This window comes from Thermobia domestica, chromosome 15, assembly GCF_964235325.1.
Source record: "Thermobia domestica chromosome 15, izTheDome1.hap1.1, whole genome shotgun sequence".
NCBI lineage: Eukaryota > Metazoa > Arthropoda > Insecta > Zygentoma > Lepismatidae > Thermobia > Thermobia domestica.
The window spans coordinates 91,533,819-91,555,645 of NC_137468.1; the positions used below are offsets into that span (position 1 = coordinate 91,533,819).

At 40.1% G+C, this 21,827-nt stretch overlaps 1 protein-coding gene across 2 annotated transcripts in view; it reads right to left on the reverse strand.

Annotated features, from left to right (window-relative positions):
- LOC145671879 (putative sodium-coupled neutral amino acid transporter 11) overlaps window positions 1-20,276 on the reverse strand; it is a 67,189-nt gene extending 46,913 nt beyond the window's left edge. Inside the window, exon 1 of one of the 2 annotated variants that reach the window (XM_081741108.1) lies at window positions 20,056-20,276. In XM_081741108.1, the coding sequence (XP_081597234.1) occupies window positions 20,056-20,124 (69 nt within the window). In that variant the 5' untranslated portion in view covers window positions 20,125-20,276. Of the gene's footprint in view, window positions 1-20,037 lie in introns of both variants that reach the window. The other variant, XM_081741107.1, reaches the window with a different exon arrangement.
- Window positions 20,277-21,827: the final 1,551 nt, after the last annotated feature.

Genomic DNA, 21,827 nt, shown 5'->3' on the forward strand with positions numbered 1-21,827 from the left:
CCATTGACGAGACGTTTTGTTGATCTGGTAGATTGCCACAACGACCTTCTTCACTGCAATATAGCTTTCTTACTGCTATAACGAGTCCTTCTTGCAGTAAGAAGCTAGTACTTTGAGAACATATTTGCTTTTCCCAGGTTCTTTACCCCGGTGCACATCTTCTATTCTTGTTATGGTAGTCGAGATGCGTATTTTCCTAACTACCGCGATCCAGCCTGGTAAATGGCTTAAATGCGTCTAACTAACTTCATCCTCTTTATAATAAAAAGGAATATGACACTGTAATCGTGTTAGTCCGTGAAACTGTCGTGAATCTTGATTGCAGTTTCTTTTCAATAAAAATAAATAAACTTTAGCGCACGTGGTACAAGTATTACAACACTGATGAACTTTTATAAAGTTTTCTGAAATGTCTTGATCAAACAAGATCAATCAACTGAAACTATCAGTTGCCTGTAAGCACTTTCCAGTATACAGCACATAATGGCTGTAGCTAATATAGCTTTGCACACCGCGAACCGACCACGAACAGTACAACTGTACTTCTCGAAGTTACAATAGCGAATCTGCACGAGATTCCCCTCATTGTCTTCTTAACACAACACTTGTTGTTGCCAAAGTTTGGGGCTCGCCTCAAAGCTGCCTCTTTTCTTATGATGGGGGTGTTTCCGTGAGACAGGGTTTTCACCACAGGTCGTTGGCCTGCTTAACCTAATTACTACACCTTGCTTGTTTTACACGTTAATAGCACAAATATGTAACTTTATATTTGAATTTCGACAGTTTCACCATTGTCTGCAAGAATAAACCTTTCTAGTGATATGTAACACTTCCTATATCTTGATTAAATAAATACAGAAATTAAATAGAAACACTATGTATAAGCTTGTAAGTTGAGTTCTCCGCACTCTCTCTCCAGGCTAAGCACGTGCTGCCTCCTGGTGGGTTTTCTGAAAGGTATCTAACCGGCATGAGGAGTTTTTGTAATTTGTTGTAATCACCAAATTTTTTATGCTTTTGGGTAAACTAAACATTTGTTTTCATGAGACACATTAATAAAAGTAATTATATATATATATATATATATATATATATATATATATATATATATATATATATATATACACTTTATTATCATATGCAGTGCTGCCATTGCGTCGTTAAATAATTATAAATGATTTTGTTGTGTTCAATGCTGATTTTCTACCCAGGACTAGGGCTGTGCGATATCGAAATTTTTCTGATATCGATATCGAATAGATATATCGATATCAGCATCCAATATTGATATCGACAACATCAAATGTGGATATTCAACATATTGATTGGTCTTGAATATTCATGTTGATGTAGACAATCTGGTCTCAAAACGTTTCAATGGCGGATATCTCAGAATACTGTTATTCACAGAAAACAGATTTGTGTACCTTCTAATCCACCACTATTTCCTCAGAAAAATTTAATAAAAATAGTCATTTAATTTCTTTCCCAGCTATCATATTTGTCGTCATTGCGGAAATAATGAGAGTGAAACAGGGTAACATAGAATATACGTGTTTTATTTGTGTGTAGGTGTTTATTTCATGTATGTGCACGTGTTGTGGTATGCATTTCAGAGAGAGAGGGGGAGAGAGAAGTTTTTTCTATAACATAACACGTGCGTGCGTTGTATTTTAAGTTCACCCACAAACAATACTTGATCCAGATATGGACGACAGGGGCCGCGGTGGCTTTGTAATAGAGCGTTCACCTCTGGTGCATGAGGTCCCGGGTTCAAACCCTGGTCCCGCCAAGTGAACTTTGTGGTGGACAAACAGCGTTGCGTGGGTTTCCTTGGGGTTCTCCCGTTTCCTCTCACTTTCTTCATTCATTTCTCATTATCACTGTCTCCTTTAGCCTAACCGGCATAAGCGCGGGACGTGAAACTCAAAAATTTCATTTCATTTCAGAGATGGACGAATGACGTACCCGATCAACAAAAACAAAATCGGGGAATTCCCGTTTCTCTTTTGTGCTAAACATTTGATGTCTTACTGCAACAGGAAATCGATGTGTATCTTTCAGTGCCATCTAGACAGTGGTGCTATTCAGCCGGTTCGCTAGAACAGGTTGTTAATATATTTCAAGTCTGCTAAACCGTTTGTTATACCCAGACATAACAGTAAATTTTACCGTTATACCAAAGAACGAGCAAGTTTCAGTTTGTTTAGCTTTGTTCTTAGAAATTCTTACAGCTACAGGGTTAGATATATGATCTCTCAGAACAAGGTATAAGCGATTTTTTCTTAATTTCAAATGGGCTGGTTAGATATCAAGAATGAAAACTGGGATCACATCAGTGCAGTGGTGAAGGTTATTTACATTTGAAACGCATACATACCATTATCAACAATTGTTGAACCATTGCCACGTTAAGGTGTTTCCAATACTTCTTGACAAACATCTATTTTGGATAATTCGTTTCCAAGATATTCGCAATGCTACCTAATTTCGTCACAACACTTTATATTAGGTTGCTGTGTAGGTCTCTACTTGTCACTTGTGGCATCCAGTGAAAAATTTGTTTTTGTCTATCTTATATGATTTGCTTCCTAAGAGAGAGGGAGAGAGACATCTTTCTATGTATCCATCTACTATCTCTTTCTCATATATATAACCAGTTGTTAGAAAATTAGAATAGCACCCCTCCCTACAGATATGGAAGAAAACCTCCTTCACTGGAGGAAATCTCATGATAGTGATTTTCTAAAATGAGCTCTTCTGGCTCGTAAGTGTTTGTGTAGGTACCAGCGTTCTATCGGAAAGAGTATTTAGTTGTGGATGCAATATCGTAACTGATGCTCATACTTCACTTACTGCAGAACATTCGAAACAACTAATTTTCTTTCCATGAATAAAAAAGCTCGTTCCTAAATAGCAGTGTCATGAACTTCAATGCATCATACATTTTTAGTTGAAAACTCAGTGCTAATAGGCATATTTCTAAACAAGACAATTATTATTAATTTTTTTCCTGCGTGTGTATGTGTTCTAAGTTCATCCGTTGGCTTTACAAATTTAACACTTGGACTTATTCTTTTGTAGTGTTCTATTTTAATATTCAATTAAAAAACACGTGATCAATCGAGATCTCTTTCATATTATTATTACATTGATAATCTTTTGTATTAAAGAGCTTTACGCAAAGACGTGACATCTCCCACATGAACTGGAGAGGTTTCTTGTTACTGGTTTTGTGCAAACTCATATCTAAAAGTGCTGATGTTTTCATTACATTTAGGATGAAGCTTACGTCTTATACCATTATTCAGTTTTGCTTATGAAATCAATTTAGAGAGGTTCTAAGTCATTCCTAATAATAGTGCACCTAATAATGCATATTCTAATACTTAAATCCAAAGAAATAGAGAAGTGTTGATACTACCTAAACAGAATATGTAGGTCTGTGTAGTGAAATGACAGAATGGAGATTTTTGTTTGTTTTAGTGGGCTGATTTATGTGGCTCAACTTACATCTAGTAACCACATACAAATAAACGGAAAATTACTACTTTGAAAAGAAAACTAGTAAATTCTTGTTTCCCTGTCTGTTTAGATGTAAGCACAAGCAGCACAAACATTAATTGTAGTGAGCATATCAACTTGACTCGGTTAAGGAATGCAGCCATGTTAATGATGAGAAATATTTTGAAGGGCATAGTTCCCCGGCTCAGCACTGGTTTTGGCTTAATCTTTGAAAGGAACATCATTTCTGCCCAATACAATTCTTGCACAAGTTTGGTTTGATTCGGTGAAGAAGTGCAGCCGATAATGTAAGTTACATATACAATATTTAGGTGGATTAAGTAGACGTAGAAATATCCCTACCCCACTATCTACCCCACTTCCCTGCCGATTTGGACTATCTTCAAAAGGAACCAAATTTTTAACCCATTCTAATCCTGTGTAAATTTGGTTTCATTCTGTTAAGAAATGAAGTCAACAAAGAAAATTAAATATTAACATGGAATGTTGGGAGGGCATAGTTCCCAAGCCCTACATTAACTTAACTCATGAAACGGGGCGTTTTTCTGCCTCATACGAGTATCGTGCAGTTTGGTTTCATTCGGTTAAGAAATGCAAATGCAGCTGCTATCGCGGGTCTACAGTATATATATATATATATATATATATATATATATATATATATATATATATATATATATATATATATATATATATATATATAGAGAGAGAGAGAGAGAGAGAGAGAGAGGCCTATAGCAAAACCCGCCGCGATTTTTTCGAGGCAGTGTCAAACACCAATTTCGAATATCGACAATATCAATATCGAATATTGATATCGACAACATTGATATCAATATTAAATATAGTTATCGACGATATCGGAAATCTATATCGACATATCGCACAGCCCTACCCAGGACACTGTCTGCTTAGGCATGATCTATGTCGCTATTACAGGTAGCATGCATCTCTTCCAACTTAAACTGCTGAAGTTGTCACCACAAATTGAAATAAGCCTTAATACGACTAACCTATACTACATGCAGCTATTACGGGAAATTCAAGAAAACTTTTACATTAATAAAGAATTATTTGCGGAAGCATATTTACAAAGAGGGGTGAAGGCTTCTAGGAGGAATAGCTCCCTCTCTATATCTCTCATACAAAGCAGCTAGGAAGTTCAAAATTATAGATCCGCCCTGACTGGCAAAAGAAAATGTTACAAACCAAGCTAACGTGGATATATGTATGAAAACTGGACAGTTTCGTACTTTTGGACACTTCTTTGTATTGAGGATTCTCGCATGTATCCATGAACTTCTGCAGTACTCTTGTAACAATAGCTGCTCCAGACATCAGGTCTCCACGTTACAATGTTTCCTACCATAGCAATATTGTCGATCATTCTTTCTGTATTGCTTCAGGTATCCCAGATGCAGCCATGAGTACTTATAACTTGGATGTTACAGATAGCAACTATGCTCCATATGCTTCGATTCAGGAGTACTGTTCTCGCACAGGACAAAGACTCTTGTCTTTAAACTTTTTTTTTCTACGCTGCGCTTTCAGAGAGAGAGACTTGAAACTTCATATAGATTAAGAAATAATATATACTAGTTAGCGTAAAGCATTACATTGAATCTATATTGGAATTAATATTCATCATTAATAAAGTATTAGCTTATTTACATCCTTCACACAATTATCATTTACATACAACATAATAACACCTACATAAATCAATCTAAATCTAAATTATTGCTTCCACAACTAATCCTGTATTTTAAATACCTATACCTATAATTAAACTATCAATATGCAAATTATGTAATTACCCTATATGTAAATTAACGAAAATATTAATATGCAAAATATATTTAAATACGATATTGTATGCTCGATACAATGCACACACAGACTAAATGTGTACCACTCTTACCAGCAAAAAACAGTTTTTGGGCCTCAATTCCGCAAATTTGGATAAACCCACCTTGAGTGGGAACTTTTCTTTGAACAGTTTGTAGGTTTCCTGTAAACTACAAAACATCCGTCTTTTCGATACTTTAACTTTAGTACCTGTGTTGTCTACCACAGAAATGTAGTCCTTAATTCCTGGCATCAATCGACTGACTTCGTCACTTGCATAAAAGTCTGACACAGTTAACAGTTTCCGTTGGTAGGTCTTCTCCGGGTTTCATGTCAGGGCTCGACAAGACACTTTTTTCTTTCAAAAGTGTCTTCGTTTGTCTTACAATGTAGTTGGGGGCCTGAAATTCCTGCATTATACTTCTTATACTTCAATTATCGGGCACAGAGTTCAGTAACATAACCTTCTTTTTTCTACTACTGCAGCTTACATATATCTTTTTGACATGTTTTAGGAAATCACATTCAGTGTCACTGTCTTCATTGGTAGAAGGTGCATTCCGCAATTTCCTATTCACTGCAACCTGATCTTTACTGCTTTCTCCTGCGAGTATGACCTGTAACCAACCTTCCTTTTATCCACAGGTGACTGTCCCATCCCTAATAGAGAACTGTTTAGAGATTGAAGTGCCTCTGTTGTATTTGAATAAGGTAAATCACAAAAATCTGCATCTTCCTGACTGCTGCCAGGTAGATGAGAAGCGGTATCTTGATCTTTCAAATTGGAAAGCTTCTTCCTGCAACTAGCACACACTTTAGAATTGTCACCTGTTCCTGGCATCAAGGCACACATCCACTGGGTCACAGGTCTGAATCCTTTCCTAACGTGTGAATGGTTAGGTTTATTAAAAGGATTAAAACAATTCAAACTCTGTCTCCTGTCTGAAGGATCCATTCTGCAGATTTGTAATACAGAACTCACTAGGACCAATCACTGAACACAATGCAATCACATGAATCAACTACTATCTTTCAGGTCTGGAGCTCCACTGTCCACTGACTAATTACAGTCGAGTACGATTGGAACAAGCAGTTCATAATCAGGTGCGGATATGCATAAACTTGTCCAGACTTACCATTGCAAATTCTGCAAAGGAGAGAAACTTAAGTCTTAAACAGTGGCAGTTATTGGACGTTAAAAGTGTGTGTGTGAGGGAAGAAGGGGGGGGGGACAAGGCAATGTATCAATGTTAGTTTTCCTGGTTGTTCCTAACACTTTGTATCACGAAAAGTTATATAACTCATAGGATTCTATCTTTTTCAGTTAAAATACTATATAGCGTATTTCATATGTTATTCAGTAAATTGACAAGAGCAACGCAAGTACATACTAGCCCTTTGTACTCTTATACAACGAAGGTGTAAGAAGAGATTTGATTCCTTCCTCATGAACATCTTAAAATTCTGCCTGGAGAATTGTGTGATCAGATTATTTAATAGATCTAATAATTTGGAAAACAAAAATAGAAAAGATAATATTAATCATAGTAATGAACAATGAGGCTTGTTTTGTACAAGTTATATTGAAACTGGGGATTAATAAACAACTTAATTTTTAATTCCACACATGCCATTAAATGTATGTCATTCTCTTAGAAAATGAAAAACAGTAAATACAAGCATATGCTACGACATTTAAAGAAATACGTCAATTGCAATACTAATTGCTTTGAATTGAAATTAAAACGCAATTCCTGTAGCTTTCTCAACTCCACGGGAAGACAAATAACCAATACGTACTTACGCAACGGCAAATATCATATGACACCATTTTTTCTATGAACCAATCTATCTATTAAAATGCTACAATACCAACAAAAGCGCCTGAGCTCCGACTTATAACTTTTGATTTCAAACGTTTGATTTACGGTTATTTGTGATTTCACGTGTACAACGAAGACAAATATTTTAAAGTATGAGTACCAGGGTTGGCTGGTTTAAACCAGCTGGTTTTTTTCAAAAACTGATTTAAACCAAAAAACAAAAAAATGTTCGTAAAAGTGTAAGTGTTTGTAAAATCTTGATGAACACACATTTGTGGGTTATCACGTTTCACTCCCGTATATTATTCGTATTATATTCAGACCTAAATTCCCCATTCATTACTCAAAAAGATTATACATACAAAAGCAACTTTTTTTTTATAAGTTTATAAATGTTTATTTTGTGAATTTTGTAGTTGTTATTGTTATTTAATTGCAATCGAAGAAAAATTCTAAATATTGTTTCGTTTCAATGTTTACTATTGATAAAATATATCGAAAATGCCGTACTTTTTGTGTGTGTGTGTGGGGGGGGGGTTATACAGACCCCACGAGAGGTATTTAGTGAAATAAGTATCTTTGGTATCTATTTATGTATAAATGATTGATTGATTGAAAGGGTTTATATGGGCGCGTCGACATCGAGGTCTTTTGCACCCTTCTCTGACAGGAAAAATGAAGTACCCAAGAACAAAAAAGCATAGTATCACAGATATAATAAAGTAAAACCAAAGTCTGGAGTACGTAAAAGGTGTTCGGTCATTTATGAATTAAAATGTCATAGCATTCAAGAAATGTGCAAACTCGATACACAAACACAAGGACGGGTTAGTACACAACAGCATGTTAATCTTCTCTGCCGGGGCAGCTCGACAATAGGTGCACACACGTGGGGCAGCCCATAATTAGTAATGAATATGACAGTGCAGTAAAGAAGATAAAAGCAAGGAAATGCTATGACAAGCATAAAACCACCATGAAAAAACACAAACGGTAGATAAAAGCAGAAATAAATTAATTAAAAGAAATGTGAGAAATGCACTCACAGATCACGCAAGACGTGCAAAAGCTGCAAGTAGGTGAAAACTTGCTGGATCATCTGGACATCATCTCCAAGCAAGGTAGACAGATCAGCTGGTAAGCCAAGGCGGGCTCGCTGAGGAGCAAGAGGAACACATTCCACAAAAAAGTGGCGGATGGTCAGGAATGCACCACACTGGGTGCAGGAAGGCGGGTTCTGACGACGTAACAGGTAGCCATGGGTCAGATGGCTGTGCCCGATACGTAATCGTGCCAATCGTCGTTCTTCCAGTCTTGAAGGACGAGAACTCGTGGCCCAAACACCAAGTCGCGGCTTGACAGCATGCAATTTATTCTGAAGGTGCTCATCCCAATTTGTCTGCCAGCGCTGAAGGATACTCAGGTCCTGTAAGGGCAGCTTCTTTGGCAACACGGTCAGCACGCTCGTTCCCTGGAATACCAGCATGGCCAGGCACCCAACAAAATTGGACATCGCAACCTGCAAGTCGTAAGGAATGGCAAGAGAGTAGAATTTGCTGAACTATACGGTGCACATATGACACATCCGTGAGACTATGTAAAGCGCTGCTGGAGTCAGAGCACAGGAGAACATGTCGGAGATGGCGTCGACGAATATAATGCAGAGTCCCCAGAATAGCAACCAATTCAGCAGTGAACACAGTGGAAGTAGGATGGAGCTTCAAGCCAGCGCTATGATCATCCGTGACGAAGGCACAGCCAACAGAATCTTTATGCTTCGAACCATCCGTGTAGAAGACAGCGTAGGTACGGTACGCATCCAGAAAAGAGAAGAACTCCTGACAAAATTGTTGATTGCTGGTAACAGACTTCTTAAATTGCGTTAGATGAAAGCTGACAACTGGTGGAAGAACTGTCCATGGAGGAATGGGCAGGAGGCCCAATGGATAGATGGCAGGGACATCGAGTCCAAGAGAAGCCCCAAGGTCTATAGCACGAATGCCAAAAGGCCGGGTAGCAGTAGGTCGTGCTTGATATCTGTCATAGCGAGCACCAGCCTCAAGGGCAAAGGCCGAAGGATGGTCAGGTACGGCACGGATATGAATGCAATAGCGCAGGAGCAGGCAGTCCCAACGGTGGGAAAGAGATGGTTCATGAGCCTCGACATAGAGACTAGGAATAGGGCTAGTTCGGAAAGCTCCAAGCACCAAACGAAGGCCAAGATGATGAACAGAATCCAGATGACGTAGGATGGAAGGTCGAGCAGAACCATATGCAACACAGCTATAATCCAATTGGGAGCGGATGAGGCTACGATATAGACGCAACATCACCACACGGTCAGCACCCCACGAAAGATGGGACACCAAACGTAGTAAGTTCATGGAGTGGAGACAGCGGTACTTCAGGTCTCGAACGTGAACAGCCCAGGTAAGTCGTCGGTCAAACTCCAAGCCCAGAAAACGAACATGATCCACATAGGACAATCGAGAACAGCCAAGGAACAGCTCAGGATCATAGGCACAGTGACGAAGGCGACAAAAATGTACGCAGTGTGTTTTGGTGAGAGAAAAGCTGAAACCAGTAGTGGTAGACCATCGGTGAAGGCGGTTGAGCGCTAACTGCAACTGGCGAGTAACTGTACGGAGATCACGTAAGCGACAGTAGATAGTAAAGTCATCCACATAAAGCAATCCATGAACAGAAGGGGAGAGCTGCGACATCACACTGTTGACTACAACAGCAAACAATGTGACACTCAACACACTACCCTGTGGAACGCCATTCTCTTGTGGAAACGGAACAGAAAGAGTAGCTCCAAGCTTGACTCTAAAAGAACGTTGTTGGAGAAAATTCTGGATGAAGAGAGCCAAGTGGCCACGTAAGCCCCAGAGATGGAGTTGCCGCAAAATGCCATATCGCCAAGCGGTGTCAAAGGCCTTTTCAAGGTCAAAGAAGATTGCTATTAGATGTTCTTGATGACGAAATGCATCCTGAATATCACTTTCAAGATGCGCCAAATGATCAGTAGTGGAACGGAAGCGCCGAAAGCCACACTGAAGATTGGAAATGAGGCCATGGTGTTCAAGAAACCAGACTAAGCGGTTATTGATCATCTTCTCCAAAATTTTACACAGACAGCTAGTCAAGGCGATCGGGCGGTAGCTTCCACTGGACGTGGCAGGTTTAGCAGGCTTCAAAATAGGAATAATGTATGCTTCACGCCAGGCAGCGGGGAAGGAGTCTTCAAGCCAGATGCGATTGTACAATTCGCGGCAAAAAACCTGCAACATGAGGATGTAAGTTTATTGTGAAACTACGCCTAACAGCACAGGGAATGAACATAACGTCTAAGTGGAATTAATCACGCCAGCATAATCCTCGGCCTCCTCCCGTGCACATTTATTTTGGAACAAAAGACTTCGTCATTTCACAATAAACTTATATGCTCATGTTGCAGGTTTTTTGCCGCGCATTGTACAAGTCAAGAAGATGTTGCTTGTCATCGTCAGGCAGGTGCCGTGTCCTTCGTAGAATCCAAAACAGCAGCAAGTTCAGCAGTAGTAAAAGGCAGATTATAAGCTTCAGCGGTTGCAGAGCGGAACTGAAGTGGCGTACGTTCGGTGCGTTTTTTATAAGTGAGGAATCCAGCTGAGTAGTGAGTAGAACTGGATACATCCGCAAAATGACGACCTAATGCAGCAGCAATTCTGTCCTGATCAGTGACCATTACACCATCGATAATAAGGGATGGAACCGCAACGGAGGAAACATGTCCCTGTAGACGACGAATTTGCGACCAGACCGCTGTCATGGAGCTGCCAGCAGTAAGAGAAGAAACATAAGTGCGCCAGCTATGACGCTTAGCTTGCCTAATCAGATAGCGGGCTCGAGCACGAAGAAGACGAAAATGAGCCAAGTTATCAGCTGTAGGAGCACGATGAAAAGTACGTAGTGCTCGACGTCGGGCCAGAATAGCGTCACGAATCTCCTCAGACCACCAGGGAACGGTGCGTTTACACCGGGAACCAGCATAGATAGGAATAGAGTCGTGTGCAGCTGCCAGGATACTCTGCTGAAAGGCCTCACAATGACCATCAACAGTAAAACGAGGTTCTAAAGTGAAATGAAAAGTGGCGGAAAAATGATCCCAGTCTGCTCGACGTAGATTATAGGAAGTGAACGGAGCAGAATGGATGAGCGGAAGACCATGCACAAGAATAGGAATGGGCACCAAGTTGAGGACTGCAAATGGAGAGGTCCAAATGAGAGTAGGTACCAGTAGCAGTAGTAAAATGTGTGGGACTGCCATCATTGAGGAGGAATGAGTTTATGTTGTCAAGGAAAGTGACAATCTCTTGACCTCGCGGCTCAGTACGAGGAGAGCCCCACAGTGCATGGTAGGAGTTAAAGTTACCCACAAACAGAAATGGGGATGGAAGCTGTTGGGCAATCTGTTCAAGATCGACAGCAGTAAAGACGTCATGACGCGTAAGGTAGATACAACAAAAAGTAACAGGTTGTCTTAAGAAGACACGAACAGCTATAAGCTGGAAAGCACTATTCACATGGATGAGAGCAGAATGGTAAGTATCAGAGACCCCGATTGCTACACCACCTGCTGCACGACCTGCAGTAAGCTGATCATGACGATATACAGTGTAACCAGAGAGAACTGAGTTGCTAGTAGAGGTAAAATGCGTTTCCTGAAGACAGAATATGGTAGGATGAAACAATGTCAATAACTGCTTAAATTCCTCGTAGTGAGTGGAATAGCCATTTAAATTCCATTGAAGAAGAGACATGTTAAACGAGCATCGAGAACAAGAAGCGAGGTACTGCGTTTGCTTTTTTCATGGCCTTCCACAAGGGTAAAATTATCGAGCTGCTCCTCCACCATATCATTCATAAGAGACTCGTCATCACTAGGTGGACTACGTGACGTATGCTTCTGTTTCTTCGCCCCAGGTGGGCTAGAAGACTGGGTGCGTGAAGATTTCTTCGATGCCTTGGTAGAAGCTGTGGAGGAGGGAGAGGCAGTCTTGAAATTTTGAGCCTGGAGCTGTTTTTTCCGTTCCTTCTTAGTGAGGGGTTTGGTAGGAGGCTGGCTGTTTGACTGCTTCAAAAACTGGGTTATGGAGTGATTAGGGGCAGACGAGAAAGAGCCAGCTGCCGGAGCGGCAGCAGGCTGAGAAGCAGGAATTGGCTTAACGATTCGTGGAGGCGAATGATCATTCAATGGAAGCTTAGGCTGCGAAGCGGATGATGATCGGTGCTTCGTGCGGGATAGTCCTGGGTTCACAGAAGAAGCAGTGGTACGGGACGCCTTGGAAGAGACTGGCGAACTGGGAACCTCAACGTTAGTTTGGGTAGCAGAATTGACTGTCTGAGTACCTTGTGATCTGCTGGTCTTTAGAAGGGAAGAGAAACTGGTGCCGAAGTTGACTTTTGGCTGTAGCCTTCGTTTAGCCTCAGCGGCAGAGATCTTCTCGATTACCATCAATTCACGGATCTTCTTCTCAGCCATAAAATTAGGACAGTCACGTGACCAAGCTGGGTGGTCACCTTTACAATTAGTGCACTTCGATGGGGCCGGACCATGAGCTGCAGAACTACAATTGCCACAGATGGCAGAGGCATGACAAGAAGGGGCTGAGTGGCCAAAATGTTGGCAATTAAAGCACCGTAAGGGTAGTGGTATATACGGGCGGACCTTCAAACGGTGGTAAGCAACGTTCAAATGCGTTGGAAGGTCAGGTAGAGCGAAAGTAATGATATAGGAATCCGTGGGCTGTACTGTACCATTTCTCTTCGTAGTAATTCGATGGACGTCTGTCACATGGCTATCCGTAAGTTCGGCACATATTTCCGCCTCTGGTAACTCTCTCAAATCGAAGCATGTGATGACTCCTTTGCTAGTGTTTAACTGCCGATGAGGCTCAACCAGAATAGGAACAGGTCCTAACTGCGTACTAGCTAGAAGTAATTGTGATTGTTTGTCTGTTGTCGTTTGTACAAGGAGCGTCCCATTCCGTAATTTACGAATATGTCCAGGAGGAAACGTTCCTGTGGCAATGTGATGAAGTTGACGATGAACTATAAATGGCGACAATTTACTTAATGCTCCAACAGTGTCAGTTGATGTCTTTAATAATTAAATATCTTGGTGCAAGACCAAGCTTTTCCTCTCTCTCTCTATCCTGGGTGGGTGGTTGATGCGTAGCCATAACTTAAGAAAGCCCAAAATCCTCTCAGCTTCCCCGTCATGGTTCGAAGCGGCCAAAGAGGCTGGCAGGTCCTACCTGCATGACCCTTGTCAGCAAGCTAAGCTGTGACACCAAGTCAAAATGACAAGGAGGCAGAGCCACTTGCACCGCGACTGATTGGTACTTTTGAGAGGACCCACGTCCCACCGTGTAAGGGGAGGAACCAATGGTTCATTGGAGATTCCCGCACCGCAGACTCCCAGCATTCCCTTTCAGGGCATCACTCCTTCCGGTCCTGCTGGGTGCGCATGCGCTGCACTCCTCCGTCCCACGGCCCCGGGTCCAGCGTCATCCAAGAAAATCAAAACCAGTCCATAGCAAGGTTGTCTTCTACAAAGAGCAGTCCATATCCGAGGCTTATATTTTTAACGACGCTCGATCGCAGGTTTTAAATGCCGGGTGCTCGGCCCGGCACAACCCCCAACCTGGAGGACCAGTGGCTGATTGCAGTTCCGAAGAACTGGGCGATGGGGGCGCCACATCCCGACGCCGATATTAGGGGCAGACGAGATAGAGCCAGCTGCCGGAGCGGCAGGAGGCTGAGAAGCAGGAATTGGCTTAACGATTCGTGGAGGCGAATGATCATTCAATGGAAGCTTAGGCTGCGAAGCGGATGATGATCGGTGCTTCGTGCGGGATAGTCCTGGGTTCACAGAAGAAGCAGTGGTACGGAACGCCTTGGAAGAGACTGGCGCACTGGGAACCTCAACGTCAGTCTGGGTAGCAGAATTGACTGTCTGAGTACCTTGTGATCTGCTGGTCTTTAGAAGGGAAGAGAAACTGGTGCCGAAGGTAACTTTTGGCTGTAGCCTTCGTTTAGCCTCAGCTGCGGAGATCTTCTCGATTACCATTAGTTCACGGATCTTCTTCTCAGCCATAAAATTAGGACAGTCACGTGACCAAGCTGGGTGGCCACCTTTACAATTAGCGCACTTCGATGGGGCCGGACCATGAGCTGCGGAACTACAATTGCCACAGATGGCAGAGGCATGACAAGAAGGGGCTGAGTGGCCAAAATGTTGGCAGTTAAAGCACCGTAAGGTAGTGGTATGTACGGGCGGACCTTCAAACGGTGGTAAGCAACGTTCAAATGCGTTGGAAGGTCAGGTAGAGCAAAAGTTATGATATAGGAATCTGTGCGCTGTACTGTACCATTTCTCTTCGTAGTAATTCGATGGACGTCTGTCACATGGCTATCCGTAAGTTCGGCACATATTTCCGCCTCTGGTAACTCTCTCAAATCGAAGCATTTGATGACTCCTTTGCTAGTATTTAACTGCCGATGAGGCTCAACCAGAATAGGAACAGGCCCTAGCTGAGTACTAGCTAAAAGTAATTGAGATTGTTTTTCTGATGTCGTTTGAACAAGTAGCGTCCCATTCCGTAATTTACGAATATGTCCAGGAGGAAACGTTCCTGTGGCTATATGATGAAGCTGACGATGAACTATAAAGGGTGACAATTTACTTAAGGCTCCAACTGTGTCAGTTGATCTGTCTTTGATAATTAAATATCTTGGTGCAAGACCAAGCTTTTCCTCTCTCTCTCTATCCTGGGTGGGTGGTTGATACGAAGCCATAACTGAAGAAAGCCCAAAATCCCCTCAGCTTCCCCGTCGTGGTTCGAAGCGGCCAACGAGGCTGGCAGGTCCTACCTGCATGACCCTTGTCAGCAAGCTAAGCTGTGACACCAAGTCAAAAGGACAAGGAGGCAGAGCCACTTGCACCGCCGACTGATTGGTACTTTTGAGAGGACCCACGTCCCACCGTGTAAGGGGAGGGACCAATGGTTCATTGGAGATTCCCGCACCGCAGACTCCCAGCATTCCCTTTCAGGGCATCACTCCTTCCGGTCCTGCTGGGTGCGCATGCGCTGCACTCCTCCGTTCCACGGCCCCGGGTCCAGCGTCATCCAAGAAAATCCAAAAGCAAAACCAGTCCACAGCAAGGTTGTCTTCTAGAAAGAGCAGTCCATATCCGAGGCTTATATTTTTTTAACGACACTCGATCGCAGGTTTTAAATGCCGGGTGATCGGCCCGGCACAACCCCCAACCTGGAGGACCAGTGGCTGATTGCAGTTCCGAAGAACTGGGCGATGGGGGCGCCACATCCCGACGTCGTTATGTATAAATGAGTCTGAGCCAAAGTGGACTCAAATAATTCGTATCTTTATTCACTTTTCTTATTGATATGCAGATTAAGTCGGTGTATTTCTTTAATTTGGACCAATAAAAGTCGTTGTTAACTAACTTGAACTAAATTAGTTCTTCTGTACTCTGTAGTACTTTGAAATTGTTCATATGTAATTCTGTGTAATGGTTTCACTTGTGCAACTGTTTATCTTTTTGTCCTTCTGAAATGACTCTTGACATTTATATTAAGAAGCATGTAAAGATCAGTACAACGTATTTTTTTTTATCAGGATTCCTTCGTGAGTCGGCAGACGTATCGCATTTGTGGCCACTTAGTCCTGGTTCCGAGTTCAAATGGAGGACAATTTCTCTAGGATGAAACAGTTTTTATTCCGCTTTAAGCTTATGTGACCCCTTCCAGCATAACCCGGTTGTTGCATAATAACATCAAGGCGAAACAAACTTATTTCTGTCCATATATGATATGAATATATAGAGCAAATTGTTTAAACCATAAAAACCTGGTGTAAACCAAAAAAATATGGTTTAAACCAAAAAACCGTTTTTTTTTTTTTAAATAAAAACCATGGTTTTTGCCAACCCTGATGAGTACTTTAAATAAATTTCTTAAAAAGATCTTTTCAATTATGTTTATCCTTTTAAACTATTGTTCAAAGCCTTTGCATTTTAATAAGCCTTCTCCAAAATAAAAGTAAATGAATTGTGCTGTAATCTCTGCAGTTTTTTAAACTATACTTTTGTGGCATATCCTTTCGACAGTGAGATCTTGGAAACTACAGGTTCTAGAAAGATGACGTTTCCACTGATGGATTGCAAATTTTGCGTAGATTGTCCAGTTCTACCTCAATATTTAAAAAACATGGCTATTATTTCTTTATTACATTTTCACGGGTGCACTGGAAGTATCAAAATTTAAAAAAAAAACTAAATCATAATCTATTATATATTCCAACACCACATAATTGTATATAGGGGTTGCATATTTCTCAGGCGTTTGTTTCATGGCTAAATTATAATGAAAAACGAAGGATAACCATTTCTCTAGACCACGTTGAATCTTTATTGTTTGGAGTGTTTTGCCCAATGAACACTAAATATCACCGACATTATAATTGATTGTATGTGTAATGTATGAGCTTATTTTAAAATATATAAAACGATAATCATGCCTGTTGTTTTGTATGGTTGCGAAACATGGTCACTTACTCGGAAGGAAGAACATAGATTGAAAGTATTTGAAAACAAGATCCTGAGACGAATATTAGGACTCAAGAGAAACGGGAATAGGGAATGGCGGAATCTACATAACGAGGAACTACATAATTTATACGGTTTACCCAACTTTGTTAGGGTCATCAAATCTAAGAGGCTCACGTGGGCAGATCGTGCAGCCAGGATGAAAGAAAGAATAAACGCTTACAAAATCTTAACTCGGAGACCAGTCGGAAAACGACCATTAGGAAGACCTTGACGCAGATGAGAGGACAATATTAAGATGGATCTCGGAGAAATAAGAATACAAGTAGAAACTGGATCCAATTGGCTAAGGATAGAAGTCAGTGGAGAGCTTTTGTGAGCGCGGCATTGAACCTCCGGGTTCCATAGACCATAGAGTCAGTTAGTTAGTTTATGTATTTGCTTATTACATACTGTATGGAAAAAGAAAGAAAACACTGATCATACATGAATTAAAAACTTCAACAGGAATAGGCTCAAATCTTGCAAGCGGCGCGAGATATTTAAAAAGTAATCGAAAAAAGTCTCCCCTTTACGGTATCTCTTGCCGATTTTTAACAAGACGTCCTTCACTTGTGTCTGCAAAGGAACATGTACAGATGTGAGGAATAACAAGGAGATTCATGCTCATATATGAATGATGCGCTGTGTAGAGAGCTCAGGCTCAGCTAGTAATAGATACAAAAACTTTACATTCCCAAATAAAACTATATGCATTAAGAGATCACTTCAGAAAGTAGGGGACAACTGCCCCCTCTTACCCCCCTAATCGCCGCCCGTGGTTTGAAGAAGAGAATAGGTACCTTTCTTCTAACTTGATGATCAATAGTAAATTTGATGAGTAAGTTATAAAAGTGTAAATATTATACTATTTTTTGTTAAAAAGCAATATGCACATATTTCGCATTTTTCCTGAATATGTGTGAGAGTTACGCATTATAACTCCTAATCCCGTGGAGATCCCAGAACAAAACTTTGGGTGATGTAAGGAGACATTATGAACTTATTTTGAGAATTTTTTCAAAATCTTAAAATTCACTTTTTGAAAACTATAATTTGGAAAAATTTTAAAAAATGGATTATTTTTTTTCAAAATAACCCCTACCAAGTAGCATCTCATATGAAAGCTCATTGAAAGAGCTTTTAAACGATACCACTCTCATGTCTATATCTTAATTGATTGCTGATCTGCAATTCATTAAAGATTTCAAAAAGTGTCCAATTTTCTCGAAATTTTCAAATTTCAAAGTTAAATAACTTAAGAACCAATGGAGCAAGAGACGTAAAATTTAATACTTTTCCATAGGTCTATGAAGCCAACAACTGTACCAAATATTTTTAGAATCTGAGATGTCAAGTGCGAATTTCCTCTGAAATTGTGTTTAATTGACGTGAAATGACCCATTACTATTCTTACATAAGGTACAGATAATACACATTACATATAGATAGGATCTTCACCAACATTGCAAAATATTACAGACATGATTAATGAATAAACTGTGACATTAATACGGTACCGATAAATATTACGAGGATATGAATGTAGTAAGTTTTGCACCAGTGTTCTGAACAATTACCACAAATTGTGGTGTAGTTTTGCAGGACCACATTTGGAAGATTTGCAGGTAAAATTGAAAACTTTGAATGAAAAGACATACTTAAAAAAAAAAAAAAAAAAAAAAAAAAAAAATCTGCAGGTGACAAAATTAAATACAAAGTAATACAGCTATATTTTAGGTGACAGAAGCGTAGGGTTACTAGTAGTAAATCATTACAAGTGCTTTACAACGGATAAAATAAGTGAGTGCGCATGAAAGATCGACCGTATTAAACGCTCTTTCCACCGGCAGTAGTTTTGCGCAGTGTATAGGTGCTGTAATTTACAAGTGGAGCGTTACTCGTATGAAGCCATGATAACTGCTATTGAAACTCGTATCATTGTCAAAACTCACTTCTTTCGGCATTTTTTCCTAAGTTGGACGTCCGCTTTCACCACGTTTTTTCGCTGTCATCTTTTTTCTACATTTTCTGCAATTTGTTATTAGGTTCATTGGTCCATGTTCCAAAAAAACCTAACCTAATATATCGTTATATTGTGTAATCAAACGAAAATCAATGGAAAGAAGTGGAGAAATTGCAAATAGCGTGTGGAAAAAGTTACTGGACTCCCTTAACGGAACATTCACCGGTTCATTAATCTGTGCTCTTTACAAACTTTAAAAGATCTTGCTCGTTATCAACGTATTACACCACAAATGTTAAAACCGTTAGTTCACAGTCCTTGTACATCCGGCAAGTTGATAACAAAAATGCTTGCTACTTCCCCACAATGCAACTGTTCGGTTACCTTGCGCCAAGTAGTTCCCCCCGCTTGCCGTATAGTCCCATGTTTATATATAGCCGCTTATATATAACAAACAGATTTTTCAAGACCCTTATATATTACCAAACGCACAAACGATCAAATTATCTATATATTCCCTGTAAATTCTCAAAAGTTTGCTGGAAATGGACGTCCAACTTTGGAACTTAACCCCTCCTTCCCACTACTCATTTATACGTATACCCATCATCGCTGACGAGTCTGCCCCCTTCGAATGCACCTTTTTGTATTATCGCACGAGTCCATCAGCTTCGCCATGCCCTGACTCGGTTACATAGCATTCGTTTTTTTGTGGCCACATAGCACTGGCTGGATTTCTTTTTTCACTGTAGTTTTTTATTCCATACATTCGGAAGTCGTATTTATACGCAAATCGTAAAAGAATTGCAATTTATCAACAAATACTTCTGATATCACCCTTAAATTTTATATACGTCAAATTAGATATTTTCATATCGCCTACCTCGAATCTTTTAGGGGACAATAAGAAGGATATTAGTTAAAAGAATTATATTTTTTAAACAAATATTTCGGGTGGTGCGCAAAAGTAAACCTGCGCGCAAATGGTGATCATATATTATTAATGCTACTTTATATGCTTTCAGCTTGAGGTATGAAGTAGTATGCATGGAAATGACATCATTGGCTCCTACTTCCTACCTGGATTTATAGTATCACTAATAAATTTTTCACCTACTTAGCACCAAGATCTTTAATTTATAACAAAAGCAGTGCTATATACTGTGTGCATATAAGTTTGTTTACTTTACTTGGGCACTTGCGATCCTGGGTTACTTTACCTGTTGATCAGCTCCCACCTGTTTCTGTCCATCCAAAATGTAACTCCTTTCGTCTACTTCCGCCTTAGGAGAACCAACTACACCCATTTTGACTGAAGTTATGATATATAAAATCAACCAGCCTTACGTCAGTAAAAATCTACGCCTTAGCTTCTAGTGCCAAGCTTATTGAATACAACTAACAGCTGCTCGCTACGCTACTCTACTCGTCTGCAATTGCAATGAGCAGAACGTATGTTCCACATCAGGGTTGCCACACTTGAGACTCGCGATGATGCCAAATACGGGTCTGAATTACGCTAGATTTTGTAAATTATGCCAGATTTTCAAATTATCTTTCTAACTAACGCATGTCACGTGCACGTGGATGCTTCTTACTGTTGCACTACGTATAAAAATGATTTTATTTGATGTAAAAGTGGTAATGGAACACATAAGAAACGCAGATCACGGTGTATTCACACTTCATGTTGGAGTGTGAATACAACATGATCTGGGTTTCTTGCGTGTTCTATTACCACTTGTAAATGTAATAAAATCATTTTTATACGTAGTGCAACAGTAGGAAGTATCCACGCGCACAGAAGATGATGAGGTCCCGTTATATACTATTACCCTAACTAATTTTAAAGACCCGCCCGTACTTATCTTCATTATTTTAATGAAGAGTTTCAACTGTATTCACGTACCAAGCTAATATGACGCTGTCAGGAATGATAATCAAATAAATTGGCAAATGGCACATTATAGGGGAGGAAGGTCGAATTTATTTTTTATGAATGGATAACACTTTAAGAAATATATACACAACATGCCACTTCCGACACAGGCCTGAATCATTTCTTTTAGTGTATTACTAGCTGTCCCCTGACGTTCATATCCCTCCGCTCTCAAGTTGTAAATTGAAAGGGACAGAAACTTTCCAGATAACCAAACATTCAGGTTTTAGTTTATAGTAATAAAACTATGGGTAAGTAAATGTTTTGTAGAGTCATGTTTTGCTATTTTTGAACATTTCTCTGAATTCAACAACAAATTACAACCGCGGAAATACTGACAGGTCTCATTGTTCCAACCATCGCTTCAACTAAGAAGAATAATTCCCGACGGTCCTTGAACCATCAAAATTTTTGTTCTTTTTCTGCTCATCAGAGGGAAGAATGAAATTATAATAGATTTGGCCAAGATGCTAAAGTCAATATGCTGAATGCTGTGCTGTGAATTATGCTAGATCTAGTACTAAGATGCTAGATATGGCTTCACTGTTCCACATTCACGTTGTTGCCAAGTCCATATATAAACCGATTGCGAAACGCAAAGTTTGCAAGAATCCCATTCTTTTTTTTTCTTCTTCTTTCTTGCAATGGTCTACCCAGGATGTAGCGAGGGCTAGTATGGAATGTTTATTTCAGCGCTAGCCATAATTTGCAATTTCGTCTGCGATAAACAAGAAAGCAATATATATATATTACAACTTTCCCATTGCGTTGCTGCACAAGAAATTTATCGAAGACTGGTAAGGAATCCTGCCCCTGGGGATTAATTCCGTATCATGTTTCCCAAAAGTTTAGGAGTATAATGCAACGTGAAAACTGTTGGTCCCATTGACCCAGTCGAAAGCTTTTAGTCACTCGATGAAGCACAAACACAACTGTTTCTTTACGTCAAGAACCCGTTTTAATAATTCTCATCAACTCAATAGCATCTATGCTGCCTTTTCCTTTTCGGAATCAAAATTGATTAATCTTCAACATCTCTTCTAACACAATTTCTATTCGCTTGTTCAATAT